The following is a 24,406-nucleotide window of genomic DNA, read 5'->3' on the forward strand; positions in this document are numbered from 1 at the left end:
ATTTTTAATTTCTGTGCTGAGATTAATCTGATGTGAAAATTGTGCTGACAGTAAAGTGCAGACAGGTGATATTTATGAGATAAAATCTCCTTCAAAATAAATGACACTAAAAAAAGATATAAATGGTTTAAAATAAGATTTCAAAGTTTGAACTCAGATTTTAAATTAATGAATTCGCTGACCCACTCCATCGCCACAATCCATCCCGTAGCCTCCGCTCATCCGATGCAAACCTCCTGACTCCATCACCCAGGAACAAGCACCTAACCTGGGGCGACAGAGCCTTCTTTGTAGCAGCCCCCTCCGTCTGGAACTCTCTCCCCAAACACATCCGTGACTGCACCGACCTTCCAACATTCAAATCATTGACAAAACCTCACCTTTTTAAAATAGCTTTTAATGTTAGGCTTATTCTGATGTGTTTTTAGTGTTTTATTATTTGATGTTGTTTTGCTGCTTTTATGTTTTTATGTATAGTGTCTTTGAGTACTTAGAAAAGCGCTTATAAATAAAATGTATTATTCTTTATTATTAAAACTGAAAAAAAGGCTTTAAACATTTGAAAATAACATTTGTATGTCACACTTATAGTTTACACTTACAATGTTGGCAGTTTCAGTTGGTGAGTGAGTTCAGTTTTATTTATTCAGAAAGTCTGATTAAGATCAGGATCTGTTTTACAACACAGAGCTGAGAACAAATTACAGACGAACAACATCACAACAACAGTTCAGTCACACAAAGCATTTATCTCTCACACATTAAACCAAACATTATGAATATCAACCAGGAGAACTTCGTAGTGTCTCTGACTTGAATTCGTTGTGCAGTTTATTCCAGTAGTTGGATGCACAGCAGCAGAAACCAGTCTGATCCAGTTCACACCTGGTATGAGGAAGTTTTAAAGCCAACCTTTCCTGTGATCTGGTGTCCTGATTGGATGCTGTGTCAACTAATAATGCCAATATCTGGTCTCTTTAGTTAACATGAACTGATAAATAACTACACAGGTACGCTGATGACTAGAGTATTTACAACACTGATTGAAGCTGTCGTCTGTATTCACACATACAAGTCTGGTGATGAACAAATGAAATCCCAGCATGCACTGGTGGAACAACAGGTTTAAATCTCAGAAAAGAGATTGTTAAATATTTGAAAAAAGTTTGTTGGATAATGTTTATTTTAATGGAATGTAATCTCTAATCTAATAACAATACAATTTAAATATTTAATGTTAAACCATAGTTAATAATTCTAAACCTTTATTCTAAACTTTAAAATCTCAGTTTTGAGGGGGTTTGACCACAAAGATTTTATGCTGATTAACACTGAGCTTCTTGTTGAGCTTCATATTTCAAACATATTTAATAAAACATTAATAATTCAACACTGGTTGATTCTCTCTGAAGCTCTTCATCATTCCATTTCCACCTTTCTCTCATGATCCTCTGAATACAAACAGAAACACATTTTCTTCTCTATCAGGCAATAAACATATCAGCTTGTACCAAACCTTTCTGATGATATGTGACGTTTCTACTGACTGAATATTTACACTCAAGATGACAGCATTTTATCTTTAATAGTGGAATCTTCAATCACTTTCTGTGGCTTTTTCTTTGTGTTTGGCTGCACAACATGAGTTTGTATAGATGGAGCCACTGGTGGAGCTGGCAGAGGTTAAGAGCTGAAGTCACTACGTCTTTATTGAAGCAGCAGCACGTTGTCATTAATATTAATGAGAGCTCTTTTTCACTCTTTGTATTTTACAGTTTGCAACCTGCATCCTGTTGGGTTCAGGTGTTTGGAGTTTCCATTTTCTAAACTTGTACATTCTAAACAGTCTTCAGCTCTGAACAGATTATTAAACACTGAATGATTTCAAATAGGAACATTGTCTTCTAAACTCACATCTTTTATTCTTTATTCAGATTGAATTACTGCAGTTTGTCAGAGATCAGCTGTTCTTCTCTGGTCTCAGCTCTGAAGTCCAACCCCTCCCATCTGAGAGAGCTGGACCTGAGTAACAACAACTACCTGCAGGATTCAGGAGTGAAGCTGCTGTGTGGTTTTCTGGAGAGTCCACACTGTAGACTGGAGACTCTGAGGTCAGACACCATTTTTTATTTCTGTGCTGAGATGAATCTGATGTTAAGTTGTGCTGACAGTAAAGTGCAGACAGGTTGATATTTATGAGGTAAAATCTCCTTCAGATTTGATGACATTAAAAGCTTAAAAAGATAAAAAGGGTTGAAAATGAGTTTTTAAAGTTTGAACTTTTAAAATTAAAAAAAGGATTTAAACATTTGAAAATAACATTTGTATGTCACACTTATAGTTTACAGTTACAATGTTGGCAGTCTCAGTTGGTGAGTGAGTTCAGTTTTATTTATTCAGAAAGTCTGATTAAGATCAGGATCTGTTTTACAACACAGAGCTGAGAACAAATTACAGACGTACAAAATCACAACAACAGTTCAGTCACACAAAGCGTTCATCTCTCACACATTGAACCAAACATTATGAATATCAACTAGGAGAACTTCGTAGTGTCTCTGACTTGAATTCATTGTGCAGTTTATTCCAGTAGTTGGATGCACAGCAGCAGAAACCAGTCTGATCCAGTTCACACTTGGTATGAGGAAATTTTAAAGCCAACCTTTCCTGTGATCTGGTGTCCTGATTGGATGCTGTGTCAACTTATAATGCCAATATCTGGTCTCTTTAGTTAACATGAACTGATAAATAACTACACAGGTACGCTGATGACTAGAGTATTTACAACATTGATTGAAGCTGTCGTCTGTATTCACACATACAAGTCTGGTGATGAACACATGAAATCCCAGCATGCACTGGTGGAACAACAGGTTTAAATCTCATAAAAGAGATTGTTAAATATTTGAAAAAAGTTTGTTGGATAATGTTTAATTTAATGTAATGTAATCTCTAATCTAATAACAATACAATTTAAATATCTAATATTAAACAATAGTTAATAATTCTAAACCTTTATACTGAACTTTAAAATCTCAGTTTTGAGGGGGTTTGACCACAAAGATTTTATGCTGATTAACACTGAGCTTCTTGTTGAGCTTCATATTTCAAACATATTTAATAAAACATTAATAATTCAACACTGGTTGATTCTCTCTGAAGCTCTTCATCATTTCATTTCCACCTTTCTCTCATGATCCTCTGAATACAAACAGAAACATATTTTCTTCTCTATCAGACAATTAAAATATCAGCTTGTACCAAACCTTTCTGATGATATGTGACGTTTCTACTGACTGAATATTTACACTCAAGATGACAGCATTTTATCTTTAATAGTGGAATCTTCAATCACTTTCTGTGGCTTTTTCTTTGTGTTTGGCTGCACAACATGAGTTTGTATAGATGGAGCCACTGGTGGAGCTGGCAGAGGTTAAGAGCTGAAGTCACTACGTCTTTATTGAAGCAGCAGCACGTTGTCATTAATATTAATGAGAGCTCTTTTTCACTCTTTGTATTTTACAGTTTGCAACCTGCATCCTGTTGGGTTCAGGTGTTTGGAGTTTCCATTTTCTAAACTTGTACATTCTAAACAGTCTTCAGCTCTGAACAGATTATTAAACACTGAATGATTTCAAGCAGGAACATTGTCTTCTAAACTCACATCTTTTATTCTTTATTCAGATTGAGGTGGTGCAGTTTGTCAGAGATCAGCTGTTCTTCTCTGGGCTCAGCTCTGAAGTCCAACCCCTCCCATCTGAGAGAGCTGGACCTGAGTAACAACAACTACCTGCAGGATTCAGGAGTGAAGCTGCTGTGTGGTTTTCTGGAGAGTCCACACTGTAGACTGGAGACTCTGAGGTCAGACACTATTATTTATTTCTGTGCTGAGATGAATCTGATGTGAAAGTTGTGCTGACAGTAAAGTGCAGACAGGTTGATATTTATGAGGTAAAATCTCCTTCAGATTTGTTGACATTAAAACAAAAATATAAATGGTTGAAAATAAGTTTTTAAAGTTTGAAACTGAAAAAAAGGCTTTAAACATTTGAAAATAACATTTGTATGTCACACTTATAGTTTACAGTTACAATGTTGGCAGTTTCAGTTGGTGAGTGAGTTCAGTTTTATTTATTCAGAAAGTCTGATTAAGATCAGGATCTGTTTTACAACACAGAGCTGAGAACAAATTACAGACGAACAACATCACAACAACAGTTCAGTCACACAAAGCGTTCATCTCTCACACATTAAACCAAACATTATGAATATCAACCAGGAGAACTGTCTAGTATTTACAACATTGATTGAAGCTGTCGTCTGTATTCACACATACAAGTCTGAGGAAGAAAACCAAAGTAAAGCGTCAGTAACAGTCCTTTATTTTGATGTTTCAATTCAACTCAGTTTCATTTATATATCCCCAAATAACTCATTTATCTTAGAGGGATTTACAATCTGTGCAACATACAACAGGAACAACATGATCTCTAAGGATGCTGGGAGTTGTCTGCTGTACAGATAGTAATGGCACTGTAGATACTGTATAAATAAAACTGACCTGACTATGATTTAGTGAAATGGTTAAAGTCAGATTATAAACTGATGTCTCAGTAACACTAGTGTCAGTCTGGTTCACTGACTCTTTACTACACAAACTTCTAGATCCAGTGACTGTGCTGAACAAGGTGGTGGGGGGCTGTTGTGTGGTGGTAGGGGTCGGGTTTTCCTCCAAAAGAACTCATTTGGACGACGTGTTGTCTGACCACGTCTGAAGGTAAAAGTGTTCATAGCTGTTCCAACTGAAAGGTGGAGTGAAAAGCAACAATGGTTTAAATATGGAGAGTTTTCAAAGTTCCAAGTTCTCACATGTTCAGACTCTCCTGGAAGTCATTCATACTGTTTCACTCTGTTGTTCACATGAAAGGTGACAGAAATAGTTGTGTAACAAATAAATGTTTTGTGTCCCAGAAATCCCAGAATGCAATGGTGGAAGAGCAGACTTATATCTTTTAACATGAACAACAACATATAATCTGCATAAAATGTAATTTTATTTGATTTTTCACCCAGATCCAATCCAGTCATTAAAGGGTCTCGCCTGATAGCTTCCACTAAAGGTTCAATAGCCACAGCAAACAAGAGTGGCGACAAAGGACAGCCCTGTCTGTTGCCCCTCTGGACCACAAAATTTGTGGACCTATATCCGTTGGTTACGACTGCAGCCATTGGTTAGGTATACAGGACCTTCACCCATCTAATAAAGCTATCACCTAAGCCGAACCGATCAAGTGTAAAAAATAAATAAGACCATTCAACACGGTTGAAAGCTTTTTCCGCATCTAGGGAAATCACAAGACCATCTATTTCCTGCTGTTCAGATAGCTGGATAATCCTCCTTCACTATGATTCGTAGAAGGCCTTCATGGCGTCTTGCTAAAACTTGGGAAAGAATTTTGAAATCCACATTCAACAGCGAGATCGGCCTACACGAAGCACAATCCTCAGGGCATTTCCCTTTTTTAAGAATCAGTGAAATATTGGCTTCCCTCAGTGATGGTGGGAGGGTGCCACATTCAAAGGAGTGGTTAAACATATTCATCATAGGCTCTAATAAAAGTCTTTGAAATTCTTTATAGAACTCACTACCGAGACCATCACTGCCTGGTGCTTTGCCTGTTCGAAGGAGTTGAATGGCCTCAGGCAGTTTGGCCGCCGATAACGGGGCATTTAATTTAGATCTCTGGTCTTGTAATATAGTTGGGAGAAGTTTGGAGAAAAAAGCTTCCATTAATGTTTTAGCATTGTTAGCTTGTTCCAACTGATATAATTTTGCATAGAAATTTCTATAAGTATCATTAATTAGTTTAGAATCAGAGGAGCAAGTCCCTGACTCATCTAAAATTGACTCAATAATTTGAGAGGCCCTTCGCTTTTTTGTTAAATTGGCTAAATGTCTTCCTGGTTTGTCCCCATGTTCAAATAATCTTTGTTTTGCATAACCTAATTTTTCCCCTGCCATTTTTGTTAGCAATGAGTCTCGTGTGGAGCGAATAGCAGTAATTTCCTTCAATTTAGATGCTGTAGGTTTCTTGACATAATCCCTCTCCGATATACTCAACCTTTTTTCTAATAAAGCTTGTTGTTCCATATTTCTGTGTCTTTTGGTAGCAGTATAGGATATAATCAACCCCTTGGTCTCCCAGAGCAGAGATGAATTATTAACAGAGGGGGAGTTAGTGGTGAGGAAATGCCTAAATTCTGAAGTGAAATATGATATGAATTTGTGATCTTTTAAAATTGAGATGGGTCCATTCTCCAACTCGTGGGTTTCTTAGAGAGTTTTTTAAGTGTAACATTCATATACACTGCTGCATGGTCTGATATTTTAATGTTTCCGATTGAGCAGGAGACAACAGATTCTAAAAGGTGTTTTGGGGCAAAAAAGTAATAAATTCTTGTGTCCAGAGACCAATGATTTGTTTGGACTATTTTGATAGGGGTAAAGCACCTAAAGGAAACCTGTCCATCAAAGGATTCATAAGGCAATTAAAGTCAGCTCCTACAATGGTACTTTCCACCGCAAGATCAGATAATTTGGCAAATGCCTCAGTCAAAAAATTAACGGGACATGGAGGACAGTAGACATTTAAGAGAGCAAAGTCCTACCCATGTAAGGAGGCTGAAATAAGAACAAACCGTCCATATTTATCTTGAATACATTTTGACACTTTAACTGGTAAATTTTTCCTAATGAGTATTGCGACCCCTCTGCTTTCGGTGGTGAAAGATGAAAAATAGACCTGATCAAAGCTGCACTATTGCAGCTTTAAGTGCTCTTTCTCATTCAGGTGTGTTTCTTGCAACGTGGCGATATCAATCTTTTCCTTTTTCAAAGATAACAATATTTTTTTTCTTTTGATGGGTGAGTGGCTACCCTTAATATTCCAAGTGCACAGCCTCAATGTGTCACAGATCATAACATTTTTTACTGAAAAGATTTAAGCTCCCAGATGTATTATAATCTCTATGTAAATTTTGTACCTGAATGTAACCCAGCTGAAAAAAAAACAGACAACACAGATTACAAATAACAGATGTGCCAACAGCACTGTGGGAGGAACCTTCCCTACGCGGTAACCAGGGGATTACTATAACCTTCTCCATAACCGGACACTAACTTGATTAACTTCTCCTATAGCTCCAAGCTCAAATAACACCACCTGAATGATATTAACATCCACCCTTAAAAAGGATGAGCAGACCAATAAAAATAAAAAAAAAGGAAAACAAATTAAAAATAAGGACCCCATCCCTCCACAAAACAAAACAAAATACTCTCTGTAATATTGGTTTACACATCATGTTATCAGTCACCCATGATCACCATAAACATAGGACGGTAGGGCAAAGGTTGTTATTTGAAATTGTTCAGTTTAAGCCTTGTGAGCCATCATCATTATTCACACAGATATATGATCCGCCCATAAACAAACTAAGTCCAAGGCATGGTTTAAAGCCAGATAGATAACCTGCCCATGAACATAAACAGATCTGCTGGTGACTCACGTGTAGTTCATCTGAGAGTGTCAACAAAAGCCATGTCTTTAGCGGGGGAGTCGAAGCTCCTGGCTTCCCCACCATGAATTATTCTCAGCGTGGCCGGGTAGAGCATCATGTATTTAGCCCCAATGTCCCGCAGACGTTTCTTCACATCCTCAAATCCTTTTCGTTTGCGCAGAACCACGGCTGACAGATCCTGGAAAAACATGATGCTGGACTCCTGGTACTTCACGGTCCCACTGTGTCTTGCGGCGTCCAACACCCTCTGTTTGTCAGCGAAGTTGTGAAACTTGACTAGGACAGGTCGTGGTCGCTTGATTTCAAGCAGGAACATTGTCTTCTAAACTCACATCTTTTATTCTTTATTCAGATTGAGGAACTGCAGGTTGTCAGAGATCAGCTGTTCTTCTCTGGTCTCAGCTCTGAAGTCCAACCCCTCCCATCTGAGAGAGCTGGACCTGAGTGACAACGACTACCTGAAGGATTCAGGAGTGAAGCTGCTGTGTGGTTTTCTGGAGAGTCCACACTGTAGACTGGAGACTCTGAGGTCAGACACCATGTTTTATTTCTGTGCTGAGATGAATGTGATGTTAAGTTGTGCTGACAGTAAAGTGCAGACATAAGGCTGATATTATACTGATCCACACTGAGTATCTTAATGCTAAAGGCTGTTTTCTTCTTCAGTGGTTTAGTCCATTGACTGTGGCAGAGCAATGTTGAGCTCCACATTTAAAACCTTCATAGAACAAGAAGAATCTACACTGAATAATTCACTGTGAACCTCTTCAGCTCTGGATTTAATCTGATATTAACATCATGGTTTTAATAAATGAGAATAAAAATACATAAATACAATAAATAGTTCAATAAACTTTATTATCAGACAATAACTATATTCAGTTTTTGCTTTTTCAAACATTTTATGAAACTGTTTATATTGACTGAACTTTTTAATTCTAAACATCTTTTATTCTTTATTCAGATTGAGGAACTGCTGGTTGTCAGAGATCAGCTGTTCTTCTCTGGGCTCAGCTCTGAAGTCCAACCCCTCCCATCTGAGAGAGCTGAACCTGAATGACAACAACCTGAAGGGTTCAGGAGTGAAGCTGCTGTCTGATCTTGTGGAGAGTCCACACTGTAGACTGGAGACTCTGAGGTCAGACACCATTTTTTATTTCTGTGCTGAGATGAATGTGATGTTAAGTTGTGCTGACAGTAAAGTGCAGACATAAGGCTGATATTATACTGATCCACACTGAGTATCTTAATGCTAAAGTCTGTTTTCTTCTTCTGTGGTTTAGTGCATTGACTGTGGCAGAGCAATGTTGAGCTCTACATTTAAAACCTTCATTTAACAAGAAGAATCTACACTGAATAATTCACTGTGAACCTCTTCAGCTCTGGATTTAATCTGATATTAACATCATGGTTTTAATAAATGAGAATAAAAATACATAAATACAATAAATAGTTCAATAAACTTTATTATCAGACAATAACAATATTCAGTTTTTGCTTTTTCAAACATTTTATGAAACTGTTTATATTGACTGAACTTTTTAATTCTAAACATCTTTTATTCTTTATTCAGATTGAGGAACTGCTGGTTGTCAGAGATCAGCTCTTCTTTGGTCTCAGCTCTGAAGTCCAACCCCTCCCATCCGAGAGTGCTGAACCTGAGGAACAACAAGCTGAAGGGTTCAGGAGTGAAGCAGCTGTCTGATCTTGTGGAGAGTCCGCACGGTAGTCTGGAGACTCTGAGGTCAGTAGAGGGTCTGAGTCAGTCCATGCTGGTTCCAGCAGTCTTGTTCTCTAATTTCTACACTACCCAACTGATCAGTTGGTCTTTGTCACAGCTCTGAGATCAGTCTGACTGAAGCCTGCAAACAACCATCATTACATTTAGTGACCATGTGGTCTTTGTACAGACCAGGACCTCTGCTGGAGTCCAGTACCCACAGCTGATGTGTTGCTGTTCAGTCTTTGTATGAACATGTAGGACCTTTAACATCAGATATATATCTGTCCATTTGTCTCTTGTTTGTCCAAATAGTTTGAATATTTACACATTTGTCCTGTAAGATTTCAGATGAAACATTCAAATGTGACTGAGACTGTGGTTTTTATCAGCTTTGAACCCTAACAGCAATAAATGCATCATTCCAGTGGGCAGTGAATGTCTCTCTGTTTCTGCAGTAATGATGCATTCAGGGACTCTCAGCACTTTATTTCCACTGTGTACTTCAGTGAAATCTGCAGTCAGCAGACTTGATGTCCAAAGTGTCTGCAGGTCTGTGAGCTTCAGCTCAGTGTGTTCACTCCAATACGTTAACTTGAGAGCTGAAATGAAGCAGGCTACGCTACACAGCCGCTCCACTGCTGGTCTGAACTGGACTGAAGTCCCTGCTGGTCTTTATACTGGATGTGCTGATGGAGGGAGTCTCTGTAAACACTGATTTATCACTGCTGTTGTCTGTCTCCTTCTCTCCTCAGCTGGAAGAGTTCTCAGTCAGACTCTGAGCAGTGAGGAAGGAGGTTGTGTTGGAGGATCCGCTGTGTCCTGATGATCCAGAGAGGTTGAAGCAGCAGCATCAGCTCTGACTGGGCCATGTTACTGGGAGGTGGAGTGGAGAGGAGAGCTTCATCCAGCAGTGACTGACAGAGGAATCATAACCAGTCCCTGTATACCCGTTATCAGGTTGCTGAACTGCATCGCTATAATAAACAACTGTGGGGTTTACGATGTCTCTCAGGACCCATCCTCCTGTAGTAAACATCTCATATGGGTTCAGTACGCACACGCCACTCATCTTCTGGTCAACCCTCTACTCAGGCTCTCTTACGCTGTTGCCGGTGGATCTGGAGTGGGTCCGTCAGATACTCTTGAGGAGCTCGGCTCATACCAAGAGGACATCAGATCCCTGGCGGACTCCTGCCCTATCCGAGTAGCTTCTCGGTTTGTGGGTCCCTTCCCCATCAACCCTGTGGTGGTCCGCCTCCGACTTCATGTCCCCCGACATTGTTCTGTTTTTGGACTTCTGTGTACCAACTCCTTTCCGGCAATTTAAGACTGTTTTACATCAAGCACCCGTGTGTGAATCATGCATTTGAGTCCTGCTTCTTGTTTCAGTCTAAACACATTTAAAACATAAATGAAGACTGCACTACCGGTGTTGTGGTATAAAGAGTGACCGTGTTAACTGGTGTCTCTCTGGTTCCTCACAGGGAGTTTTGCTGCGCAACTTAACAAACAAAAATGATTATTGTGTTTTCTACATCTATTCTGACAGTCAGCAGCCATATACTTAATATAATATAAATATACTTAATATAACATACTTATATTTCATATAATACCTCTGTTTGTGTTTATTAATCAACCTTTTACTATGAGACCACAGAAGAATTAAACAGGAGGGTTTTATCTCCACTTCCTGTTCCTTTATGCTGTTTACAAGGTTCATTATTAGAAGGTAGGTGAGCTCAGTTTATGGGAATTATTAATGTTAAAACACCCTCTTCTCCACACTGTCAAACAAAAAAAAACGTCTGTTTTAAGGAAATAAAACCTTTATTTCTACCATCAGTGAGACTCTGATTCTCTTCAATCTACAGACACAATCTGCTCACATTGACTCAGTAACATCATTAACACAGATCTTGTATTGTCCTTCACTCTTTTGGGAAATAAAGAAAATCTTAGTTTTCTTTTATGTGACGCAGCAGCTTTTAGGAATTTTTACAGGTGGTTTCACCCAAAAGGGGGCGCTGTCCTTCTGAAGACTGAAGGCTCTTTTTGGTGACCGAGATCCAGATTTTCATTAAAACAATTTCCAGCCCAGTAGCTCCTGACCGGCACAAAACATTTCAGGTAGAAAATAAAGTGAATATAAAGAGGAAGAAGCTCACAGCAGCTAACGATTGCACTAAAAATATATAGAACTTGTAATTAGTTTATTCTTTTAAATAAAATGCCAGGTACCCCCTGCAGTATTATATAAAGATACTGAAGATGGAAGCTGGAAATCTGGAAGAGGAATCTGGCTTTTTTGTCTGGCGGGTTTTTAAACTTTAGCTGACAACGTGGAGGCAGTCCAGAGACACTCACGTGGAACTGCTTGATGGCGGGTCTGCGACACTTGTTGGCGGCGATGACCTGCACCTTCATGATCTGGATGGAGTGGGCGCGAGCACGATGGCGAGCTCCCATATCGCGATGTGACAGAGAAAAAGGAGACATTTTAACACAACTTCATTTATATGTCATCTGCAGGTCAATGTGGACATTACAGAGCTTCTGGGGTAAAATAAGGACTCAAATTCTAAATTGTCTTTTTACGTTGTTATTGTCAGCTATTATGGTGTCTTTTATATTGTTGTGAAAACAACAACAAAAAATCTTTGAACATTTAACTTTTTTTGTATTAAGGCAATTCAAACGTCCAAGCAATAACAACATTTTACAAGACCACATTGAACACATCATGACAACGTAATTGACCTTCGCCCAATGCTCATAATTACTGAGTAGAACTTGAATGCGTCATAATACAATTGAATGCAGCCTCGTAACTGGGTCCACACGAATACGCGGCCCCACCCAATACGATGCCGTTTCGAAAAAAATCTCCGTAAACACAGCGTCGTTTCCAGAAATATCTGCGTCCACACGGATTCACTGAAACGACCCAAAACGCTGTAGTACATATGCCAGGCCTGTATATGGTGCTGTGACACCGCCACACCAATACACTAAAACCGGAAGAGAAGCCATGGAGCATGCGCTGCTTACAAACAAGTAGTAGTACTCCGCCATTGTTGTTATTATTATGACGCGTCTAGCGGTGGCGGCTGAGGTTGAAGGCTAATACGTCATCGTTTCGGAAGAAATCAGTTTTTGCTGTCCAGACGACTCCGGGCAATCCGGTGTTTTCGGATTTTCCCACTCTGGGACCTGTTTCCAAAATATAATGTTTTCACACCCTGTAAACGTCGTATCCGTCTGGACACGAGGCCGATACGATAAAGTATTTATCCGGATTCTGAAAAAAACGTATTCGTGTAGACGGCCCCTGAGTGGGTGCTTACTGGAGCACTGTCAGACAGTGATAATATGTGTGAAACAGTCCGCTGTAGATAGCCTCCACATTAGTAACGTTCAGTTAGCTACACTAGGAGTCGTTGCTCACAGGCTTGGCCAACCCGCAGCTCATATCGAATTTTGTGTTGTGTATAGCCATTTTCACACTGCCCAAAAAACCTATGGAAACCCGTTAACACCTGATATTAATCGGCTTCACCTCTGATCGGCATTGATGTGAACGTCACACCCGGGTGAACCCGCTAATTTGTACCATGAGGGAGGCAACGAAGGCTCGACTCCTCCGTCGGTAACTGCTGTTAGCTCGCTTAGCCTAGTTAGAGTGAAGCGGCTTTTATTTCGGAATTGGACCTGAAACGTGTACGAAAAGCACATTCCCTGACCGGGAATCGAACGTGGGCCGCGGCGGTGAGAGCACCGAATCCTAACCACTAGACCACCAGGGAGGAAGGATAATTTTACAGGAACCTTATCGACAGTTGCTGTCCTTAGTGATAGTGAGATGGTAAGGAGTGTTAATCTGACACCATTAAAGTCAGTATTGGTGAAAGATGACAACAGGCATGGCACTGTTATATGGACTATGTGGCTGTTAATGGCATGCTTTGTTCTTTGGGCCTGGGGACTACACATTTTCAGCAAAGGGAAGGAGCCCCCACGCAGGGAGGGTCTCAAAAAGAGAAAAAAATATGATGTGGCTCTTTGCAGTAACACAGTAAAAATGTGGCTCTTAGTCTCTGACTGGTTGGCCACCCCTGCTCTACAATGAACTGGCGACTTGTCCAGAGTGTAGCCCGCCTCTCACCCGATGACATCTAACGTCACCATTCTTTGAGAAAAATGTTTGATGTCCTGGGCCCCTGCTCTGCTGCTCCTACTCCTGGCCTCCCTCTCAAGTCTTTTCTGGGGTCCAGATTTGTGTTTTTTGGGGGCCATCATCTTATTTGATCTCCCTCACTCTCTGCTGGAGTTCGCTCGCGCTCACTTAATTCCCATGAGGAAGAACGAACCGTGGACCAAACCATTTTTTAAGAAGGGGCCAAAGGGGTTACTGAAAACATTCAAATTAAAATATTGCGTGACTTTTTGGCTTTGTTTTAGCTTGGATTCATTAGTATGAATATATATTAGTTAAGTCTATGCATAATAATTTAGTCATAGAGGCAACTGGGGGCTGCGTGTGGGCCCTAATGGGCTGTGGGCCCTTAGAATTGTCATCACCTTCACCCCTATACGACAGCGCTGGCCGGCACTGAGTCCATATATAAAGTCCGGGTCTGGTGTTGCTGACCTTCGGTTCCCAATCTGCCCACTAGGGGGCGCCAAAGCTTCACTGGTGATTTCAGCATTTATAAGAAAACTTTAAAACATAAAGTATACCTTTTTCTCCAACTGTCATTCACTCCATTGAAGAGAACTAAATGAAACAGTTTTAGATGATTTAAGATCTAAACTTAGAGGAGCTGAAGACAAGTTACAGACAGAGCCCTCACTCTGATCAACAGCCTGCAAATCAACCAAAGAGCTGAGAGAGAAATACAATATCAGGAAAACTCCTCTGATCAATATTCACTGGAAATAATTCATCTAAACCTCTATTTTAACTTATTGTTCTATCCCATATGAAATAGCTATGAATATGTCTGTTTACTCAGCGTCTCAATGATTCTGTGCTTTGGCATCAGTTCAACTCAATGACAACTATTTTAATAATTAATTATTTTTCAAGAAAAACGTCCAAATTCTCAAATTTCAACTTTACAAATGAGAATATTTGTTTTTTTCTCTTTGAGTTGTGGACAGAACTGGAGACATTTGAGGAGGAAATAATAGAGCTAGTGTATCTGGAGCGCTCTGCTGCTGCTCTGTCCGTCTACAGCAGGGGTGTCAAACTCAGTCACACAAGGGGCTAAATTTAAAACACAGTCACAGTGCGGACCAAACAGGATTAATATTTATTGAACAGTCTATAACTGGCAATGTTTTAACCAGAAATATGAATGTGAACAGACTACATTTTTTTTTATATTTAATTAAATAAGTAAATAAAAGAAAATACAATAACATTTTTAATTCAAAATATTTTTTCTTCAACAATAACATCAAGCAAAATGGGAATATTTCTGCACATACAAAGTAGAATGTGTCATTAACTCAAAATAACAATAAGGGTTGTCTTAGTTCACAACTATATTGATCAAGTTTTGAGTAAGGTTGATAAGTCCCTGATCACCCCGAGACACCATATCACACACCATCCTCATCCACTGATCATGTTCTGAAAAGAACAAACACAAAACAAAATGCAAGCACAACCATTAAATTACACACATATTAAACTGTTCTTTTTAGTGGAAAAACATTCCATTGTATTTTTAAGTGAGGTTTTAAAATGCTCACGTATTTGTTTTCTGACCGGATGCCTGACACCGTTTTCCCCTTGTTAGTGTATCAATGTCTGGTTTTAGGTCTTGTGCTGAAGCAATCCGCAAAACAGTGTGGAGGTTGTCATTGGTGATGCGCGATCATACATACATAACTAACATTAATTAATTAGCGCAGTAGTTTATCAGAGTTGTTGTCCTGTACAGTGAACAGACACAGCAGAGGACAGAGCAGCACGCCAATAAATGACACCAAAACACTCTGCACAGTTTCTATTACTACCCTCAGACTCTGGCTCCCAATGACGTCACCAGCTGCTGTTCACCTGTTTATCCAAAGTTTATTCATATTGAACGTGTCAGGTGTCCAAGTTGCAACCACATTGGACTCTCCATCTCCTTGCGTCTCCAGAAATACACCCCGCCAAGTGTGAAGTCGATCGGATGAATGATCTTTTAAATATAAAATAAAAATTCTGTCATCTTGAGTGTAAATATTCAGTCAGTAGAAAATCTAATAGAGTTTATGTATCAGAGTAAAAAGCTCAGAGATCCTGTGGAACGTATCGAACTCGCCGCTCACACACACATCTTCTAGCTATAGCGTCCAGGTGAACAAAATGAAATAATTTCCTTAAAAGAACCGATGTTCTCATCACTACTCAGTGAGGAAATGACGTAGAGGAAAACCAGTTGAATTATGGGATTGTTCTGGTGGAAGTGGTGTAGGATGTATGGATTCACCTCATGCACACACATCACTGTATCCAACGAGTGCTGCTGAATTAAATTCATCGTTCATACCGGCAGTGTGTTATTAATATATATATCTATTATATGAATATATTTTTGTTCCCCTCCCTTCTGTTTGCTTTGGGGCTTGTGGGGATATTCAGTTTAAATGTTGAAGCCAGTGGTTAAACATTACAACCGCGGTGTCATCCGTCCAGTGGATGTTGTCTGATTTTGTGTTATATTGATTGTCCGGTAGTTGTGGAATGTGTGGCATGTTCTCGCTGATGTGATTATTTATTTCCCCTGGTTGTTTCTGGGTTGTTGTTCCAGGTTGGAGGAAGAATTGACGAGCGGGATCCAAATGGCTGCTGCAGGGAAGCAAGTTTTAGCCATCCTCAGTATGGTTTGGAGCTGCTTGATGTTTTTCTACCACTCATATTTTGTCTAAATCAGCCATCAGCTGCTGAAATATTGTCCCTATAGATAATTATGCTAATTGTCCAACATATGCAAGTTAGCATCTGTCTAACATCTAAATGCTGGAGACCCAAACTGAACATTTCTAATATAAAACTTAAATACTTAAATAAAAACATAAATTCCATCCTGCAATAATTCTACTACTACTTCTTTTCTAAGGTATTTATATCTATAATATACATTAATATATAACTATGGTATTTCAATAATCACATGCATAATCCAAATCGTAAAGATATGAAAGTCTCCGCACACACAAACACACAAAGGGAGAGACAATAAGTGTCAGCAGCTCAGTTTGGTCAATATTTCATAAAGGACGACAGACAAACAGGAGGTTAGATGGACGTTTTCATTCTCCCTCATATTATTCTGCCTGCAGGCCTCAGGTCTAAAGGTTACAGTGTGTTGGATTTCCACTTTCCCTTCATCCTTCAGCAGCAACAGGCAAGTAAAGGCAAGTTTACAATATCAAATCATGTTATAGCATTGACGTGTTAGAAATTATGCACCTGATATCACTCAATCTCAACAGGAATCAAACGACACATTTGTCTATGTTACACTGAATCCTGATGGAAAATTGGTTTTAACTTCTCTATCCAAAAGTCTTCCCGTCTCTTTCTCTTTCTCCTCCCGTCCATGTGGCACACATCTGCAGCCCTGTGATGGCATGGTGTTGGACTGAAAGTGCTGGAGGTGGGGTGGTCTGTCTGCCTTCCCCAGTGCTGTATACTCAGTGTCTGCTTTGGAGGATGAACCTCCCCTAAAATGGAGCACCGACTCCCTCATGTGGATTAAACAGAAACTGCAGTGGCTGTGTCCTAACTCAGAGCTTTTAAGTTACAACCTGTTTACACACAATATAAAGTGATTAATAAATACAAATAATATGTGAAATGCTTCAGAATCCTACATATGGAAACTCATTTTAATTCTGTTCAAGTAAAAAGAGACGCTCATAAACACACTGACACACAGAGATATAAACAGCTGATTTCCTGTAAATGGAGAGGGGAGGAGCAAAACTCCATTTTGAGTCGACAGCAGAAGGGTAAGGCAGGGTGAGTGTTGATACAACATTATTATTATTTTACTGTGTGTGAGTCAGTTTTCTCCCTGTGGACTGTACAGGACTGAACTCAACAGTTTGATCTGTGGACACAAAGTGCTGATTGGCTGAATAATTACTGACTGTGTTTATTCTACTGTATACTGTGAGTGTGTGTGTGCTTGTGTGTGTGTGTGTGTGTGTTACTCAGTTCTCTTGTGTTTGCCTCGTAAACAAACTTGTTTCCTGAGTCTGAGCTCACAGTAAGTGTTACTGTTTGACTCTCAGACTGAAGATGAGTGTTTATGTCCAAAAATGAACCTCTCTATTTCAGTAATGAACCCTCAGACACACAGTTAAAGACTGTTTTTACTGTAAACAGACCTGATGAAGATAAGTAATGAGCAATAAGACAAAATGATGCAGAACTATTAGTGTAGATACTGTTTAAAATCAGATTGATTACAGGCTGATCACTATGTGTTTAATAAGACAGACATCAAGTGTTAATTAGTGTTCATGAAAGCAGGAGAGTCGAAATAAAGGGAAATAATTAAAAGAGAAAAGTAACGACACATTTACTGTTCTCTGTTACCATCAGAGATTAGTTTTTCCTGATATTTTTTGGTACATTTTATACAATTCTGTCTGTATTATTATCTTCTTTTTACAGGAGCAATTTTTAAACTCATAGCTGTGATCTTACTCAGACCTTTTAAGTTACAACCTGTTCACACACTGGCAATATAAAGTGATTAATAAATAAAAAATAATACGTAAAATGCTTGAGAATCCTCCATTTTAATTCTAAAAAGAGATGCTCACAAACACACTGACACACAGAGATATAAACAGAGCTGATTTCCTGTAAATGGAGAAGGGAGGAGCAAAACTGTCAGGTGATGGTAGATAAAAACAGGGAGGGAACCTGAAAGTGAAAGAGTTCAGTTGGTTCAGACTCCATTTTGAGTCGACAGCAGAAGCGTGAGGCAGGGTGAGTGTTAATACAACATTATTATTATTTTACTGTGTGTGAGTCAGTTTTCTCCCTGTGGACTGTACAGGACTGAACTCAACATTTTGATCTGTGGACACAAAGTGCTGATTGACTGAATAATAACTGACTGTGTTTATTCTACCGTATACTGTGAATGTGTGTGTGTGTGTGTGTTACTTCCCGTTCTCTGTGTGTCTCATAAACAAACTTGTTTCCTGAGTCTGAACTCACAGTCAGTGTTACTGTTTGACTCTCAGACTGAAGATGAGTGTTTATGTGGAGGAAGAGGAGGACAGAGCAGAGTCTCCAGTGTCCAGCTCTCTGTCTATGAAGAGTGACTGGTCCAAAAATGAACCTCTCTTCTTCAGTAACGGACCCTCAGACACACAGTAAGAGCACTGATATTAACTCAATTATTTGGCTTGTTTGTTTTGTGAATTTTGTGTTTGTACATTAAAAGTTGTACTAAAATTTATTAATTAAGTAAATGTAACTTTTTATGACTCATCAAATGACTTTGTCATTAGAGACATCTTCAAAGATTCACATGATGTGTTGGTGTTTGCAGAGTTCAGTCCAACAGACGGAGAACAAGTTATATAGTCACGTAGCATAAAACTTTATAAAATGTAATGGTAGCCCCGGCTTATTTACTTCAGTCTCCGAACTGTCGCTACCTTTATTAGGGACAGGTGTTTAATTCCTTTAGCACAAAACTCTTGCTCAGCACAGATGGAAATACTCTCTAACTGCTGCTTCGCCAGAGTTTTATTTAGCAAACATTTGACAACTAACAGGTTGAATTTCAGTTCGTACTTTTTCTCTGACACCTGACATGAACATGGCATGTTCATATTGACAAAGGTTTAAACATTTATATTGGTGTTGGTAATCAAACATCTTGAAAAGGGGGCCCGGAGACTTTAAGAGTTTTCATCCAGTTAATTTCTATAAAATCCAGACCAGGCCTCTATTGGAGACCTGTGTTTATTTGGGACTCTCCTTTAATTGGAAGTTTTATGGTATGTAAGTTTCATGCATAAGTTTACTTATGTAACATACTTAAGTTGTGTTGAAACGTAACCTACGATCTTTTCCTGAATCTAACCAGATAGTTTTTGTGCCTAAACCTACCAAAGTGCAACAGTTTCACAACGTTAACAACACAAACTTTAACCAGACATTGTTAACAGCAGAGACCTGTGCGTCCAGAAATGACACTACAGGGAAAACTACAGTGTCATATTTTTAAGTGTAGGCCACTGATGAAGCAGCAGTATTTGATGAGCTGGGAGTGAGAACGTGTTGGACAGTATTGACATGGATTAATTTAAACATAATGTATGCATTTCATGTCACATTCGGGGTTGGCACAAAATGTTTCAGGGCCACTATGGGCCGTATGTTGATAACCTGATTAAGAGCTTCTTCAATGACTTTGTCATCAGAGAATTTATCAAGGATTCACATGATGTGAATAAAAATCTGTGGATGTTTGCAGAGTTCAGTCCAACAGACGGAGAACAGAGTCTCCAGTGTCCAGCTGTCTGTCTATGAAGAGTGACTGGTCCAAAAATGAACCTCTCTTCTTCAGTAAGGGACCCTCAGACACACAGTAAGAGCACTGATATTAACTCAATTATTTGGCTTGTTTGTTTTGTGAATTTTGTGTTTGTACATTAAAAGTTGTACTAAAATGTATTAATTAAGTAAATGTAACAAACTTTTTATGACTCATCAAATGACTTTGTCATTAGAGACATCTTCAAAGATTCACATGATGTGTTCATGTTTGCAGAGTTCAGTCCAACAGACGGAGAGCAGAGTCTCCAGTGTCCAGCTGTCTGTCTATGAAGAGTGACCGTTCCAAAAATGAACCTCTCTTCTTCAGTAATGGACCCTCAGACACACAGTAAGAGCACTGATGTTAACTCAATTATGTGGCTCGTTTGTTTTGTGGACTTTGTGTTTGTACATTAAAAGTTCTATTAAAATGTATTAATTAAGTACACGAACAAACTTTTTATGACTCATTACATTACTTTGTCATTAGAGACATCATCGAATATTCACATGATGTGTTGGTGTTTCCAGAGCTCAGTACACCATACGGAGAAAAAGGTTATCTATTTATGTACCATAAAACTTAATACTTAACTTAATAGCAGCCCTGGCGTTTATTTACCTCAATCTCTGAACTCTTGCTGCCTTTATTAGGGACAGCCTTTTAATTCCTTTAGCACAAAACTCTTGCTCAGCACAGATGGAAATACTCTCTATCTGCTGCTTCTCCAGTTTTATTTAGCAAGAATTTGACAACTAACAGGTTGAATTTCAGTTCATACTTTTTTCTCTGTGACACCTGAACATGAACATGAACATGTTCATATTGACAAAGGTTTAAACATTTATATTGGTGTTGGTGATCTAAGCAGATTGAAACTTGCTCAAGCGGGCGACCCGGTAGACTTTAAGAGGTTTTATACATCCAGTTAATTTCTATAAAATCCAGACCAGGCCTCTATTGGAGACACAGTAAGAGACTGTTTTTTTTTTTTACTGTCAACTGACCTGATGAAGATAAGTAAAGAGGACAAAGACAAAATTATGCAGAACTATTAGTGAAGATACTGTTTAAAATCAGATTGATAACAGGCTGATCACTACGTGTTTAATAAGACAGACATGAAGTGTTAATTAGTGTTCATGAAAGAAGGAGAGTCGAAATAAAAGGAAATAAAACAGAAAACTAACAACACTTTTACTGTTCTCTGTGACCATCTGAGCTTCTACACAGAGTCAGTGGCCACATGTTGATATGTTTCAACTACAGTCAACAAATCAGTTTACTTATAAAGAAATGTCTCCACAGAGAGAGGAAGAGGAGTCGAGTTCCTGTGGAGGAGCAGCTGTCCTGCTGTGTTTTGTGTCAGGACGTCCTGAAGGATCCAGTCTCTACCAGCTGTGGACACTGGTTCTGCAGGCAGTGCATCACCTCATACTGGGACCAGTCTGGTCCACCAGGAGATACCTCCTGTCCCCAGTGTGGAAAAAGATCCAGAACAAGACCTGGACTGCAGACAGACAATGAGTCCAGCACTGTACAAAGTAAGACTGTATATGTGTCTGCTGGTGTCGTCTGAAAACACTACTAATTATTTTAATACAATAGTCAAAACTTAACATTTTCTGTTTCTTGCTCTTCACATAAAAGTAATAAAAAACCAGCAGGAGGCTTTTATTGTGAAGCAGCTTTAGGAAATGCTGTGTTTTTTAGATTTTTTTTTAGCATTGCTCTTCAATAGAAACAGGTATACAAAACAAGATATGAACATATTCTGCAATATTTGATTAATGAATCTGTTTTAAATATCAAAAGGAGGAAGGAATAGACACCGTGAGCAGTTTAGATGAAGAACTGCAGATGAGCTATTGAGGTTCAGACTGTCGCTTTCTTCCCTTTTAATAATAAACTATTAACAATAAATGTAAACATCACTTTGATTTTATTTTTAACTAACTAACTTTTAGAGATTGAGAATGATTTCAGGTGGAATTTATGACTTTTATATTCTAATATTAATTATTCTTCTGGTAACTAAAATCATTCATTTTATTTCTTTTTTTAGTGAATGCTGGTCTGCAGGAGCTTTTAGATGAACATAAGATCAGTCTGAGGAGGAGATGTGAATGTGTGACTGAAGGAACTGATGAAACAGGAAGTGGAACCCTCCTCAACAGGATCTACACTGAGCTCTACATCACAGAGGGACAGAGTGAAGAGGTTAATACCCAACATGAGGTGAGACAGCTTGAGAAAGCTTACAAGAAGAAGACCTTCCATGACATTCCAATCAAGTGCCATGAGATCTTTAAAGCCTTACCTGACCAAAAGAGACACATCAGAGTGGTTCTGACAAACGGCGTCGCTGGCGTTGGAAAAACCTTCTCAGTGCAGAAGTTCACTCTGGACTGGGCAGAGGGCTCGGAGAACCAAGATGTCATTCTTGTGGTTCTGTTTTCATTCAGGGAGCTGAACCTAATCAAAGATGAGCAGTACAGTCTTCTCACACTGCTCCATGTTTTCCATCCAACATTACAGAAGGTCACAGCAGAGCAGCTTGCTGTCTGTAAACTTTTGTTCATCTTTGATGGCCTGGATGAAAGCAGACTTTCACTGGATTTCCACAACAATGAGATTGTGACTGACATCACACAGAAGTCTTCAGTCAACGTGCTGTTGACAAACCTCATCAAGGGGAATCTGCTTCCCTCTGCTCTCGTCTGGATAACCTCCAGACCTGCAGCAGCCAATCAGATCCCTCCTAAATGTGTTGACAGGGTAACAGAAGTACAAGGCTTCACTGACGCCCAGAAGGAGGAGTACTTCAGGAGGAGAGTCAGTGATGAAGATCTGTCCAACAGAATCATCTCACACATCAAGACCTCCAGGAGCCTCCACATCATGTGTCTAATCCCAGTCTTCAGCTGGATCACTGCTACAGTTCTGGTCCACATGTTGACTACAGACCAGGGAGGAGAGCTGCCCAAGACCCTGACTGACCTGTACTCACACTTCCTGCTGGTTCAGACAAAGAAGAAGAAGCAGAAGTATGAAGAGGGACATGAGAAGAGTCCAAAGGAGCTGATGCAGGCTGACAGGGAAGTTCTTCTGAAGCTGGGGAGGCTGGCGTTTGAACAGCTGGAGAAAGGAAACATCATGTTCTACCAAGAAGACCTGGAGCAGTGTGGTCTTGATGTCACAGAGGCCTCGGTGTACTCAGGAGTTTGTACAGAGATCTTCAAAAGAGAGAGTGTGATCTTCCAGAAAACAGTCTACTGCTTCGTTCATCTGAGCATTCAGGAGTTTCTGGCTGCGGTCTACATCTTCCACTGTCAAACCAACAGGAACACAGAGGTACTGAAGGACTTCCTGGGGGAAAAACATGTTGATTCAACTCTGGATGACTTCCTGATGGAAGCAATGAGGAAATCCTTGAGGAGTGAAAATGGCCACCTGGACCTGTTCGTTCGCTTTCTTCATGGCCTCTCTCTGGAGTCCAACCAGAGACTCTTAGGAGGCCTGCTGGGTCGGACAGACAACAGTCCAGAACTCATCCAGAGAGCCATCAACAACCTGAAGGAGATGAACAGTTATAATATCTCTCCTGACAGAAGCATCAACATCTTCCACTGTCTGACGGAGATGAACGATGATTCAATCCATCAGGAGATCCAACAGTTCCTGAAGTCAGAGAACAGATCAGAGAAGGAACTCTCTGAGATCCACTGCTCAGCTCTGGCCTACATGCTGCAGATGTCAGAGCAGGTTCTGGATGAGTTGAACCTGCAGAAGTACAACACATCAGTGGAGGGACGACAGAGACTGATTCCAGCTGTGAGGAACTGCAGAAAGGCTGTGTAAGTCCAGATGTGATTAACATTATAAAACAACATCAAGCTGAAGCCATCAGTATTAGAGTGAAGATACACACTTCACACACATTCACAGTATAAAACTTCCACATTATTTTCCTAAATCGGTATTAAACCTGCTTCTGTTTAATTATTGATTATTGATAATTACATTAATTAGCAATTTTGTGTTTCTAAAAGTCAATTCAGTATCTTCTATTGTCTTATAACTATCTTTATTAAAGTATTTATTTGAGGAATTTCCCTCTGGGATTATTAAAGTATTTCTGATTCTGATTTATTTTGGTGTAGACAGTGGGAGGGTTAAACTGAGGATTGGGACCCCCACTACGGGTCACCAAAGCTTCATAGGGGGTTGCGAGATCTTCTTGATTTTAAGGCATGCTAGAAAACTTTAAAAATATACATAGTACGGTTGCATTTGGTTCAATTCTGTGAAGAAAATTAAATGTAAAGTAAATTGTCTAATAAAACAATGGCCTAATGCCAGGGACAAGAAGACACTGTATTTGTCCCAAAAAAAAAATCCTATTAAGTTTGTATGATTGTTAAAAGGCTTTAAAATAATACAGAGAATTGTAGAGAAGGTTTCCTAAACAGGAAATAATCTGCTCAAACTTCATCCAAGTCACTTGTTTTACACAAACTTCCTGCAGTTA

At 39.3% G+C, this 24,406-nt stretch overlaps 1 protein-coding gene across 49 annotated transcripts in view; it reads left to right on the forward strand.

Annotated features, from left to right (window-relative positions):
• Positions 1 to 24,406, forward strand: part of LOC127359138 (NACHT, LRR and PYD domains-containing protein 12) — a 116,657-nt gene that overhangs the window by 15,223 nt on the left and 77,028 nt on the right. For 25 of the 49 annotated variants that reach the window (XM_051392895.1, XM_051392900.1, XM_051392903.1 and 22 more), the window contains 5 exons: positions 1,935 to 2,111; positions 3,685 to 3,861; positions 7,934 to 8,110; positions 8,546 to 8,719; positions 9,155 to 9,325. In XM_051392895.1, coding sequence (XP_051248855.1) covers positions 1,935 to 2,111; positions 3,685 to 3,861; positions 7,934 to 8,110; positions 8,546 to 8,719; positions 9,155 to 9,325 — 876 coding nt within the window. Of the gene's footprint in view, positions 1 to 1,934; positions 2,112 to 3,684; positions 3,862 to 7,933; positions 8,111 to 8,545; positions 8,720 to 9,154; positions 9,326 to 10,056; positions 11,150 to 24,406 lie in introns of those variants that run through there. The other 24 variants (XM_051392897.1, XM_051392924.1, XM_051392928.1 and 21 more) reach the window with 21 other exon arrangements.

This window comes from Dicentrarchus labrax, unplaced genomic scaffold (genome assembly GCF_905237075.1).
Source record: "Dicentrarchus labrax unplaced genomic scaffold, dlabrax2021, whole genome shotgun sequence".
Lineage (NCBI taxonomy): Eukaryota > Metazoa > Chordata > Actinopteri > Moronidae > Dicentrarchus > Dicentrarchus labrax.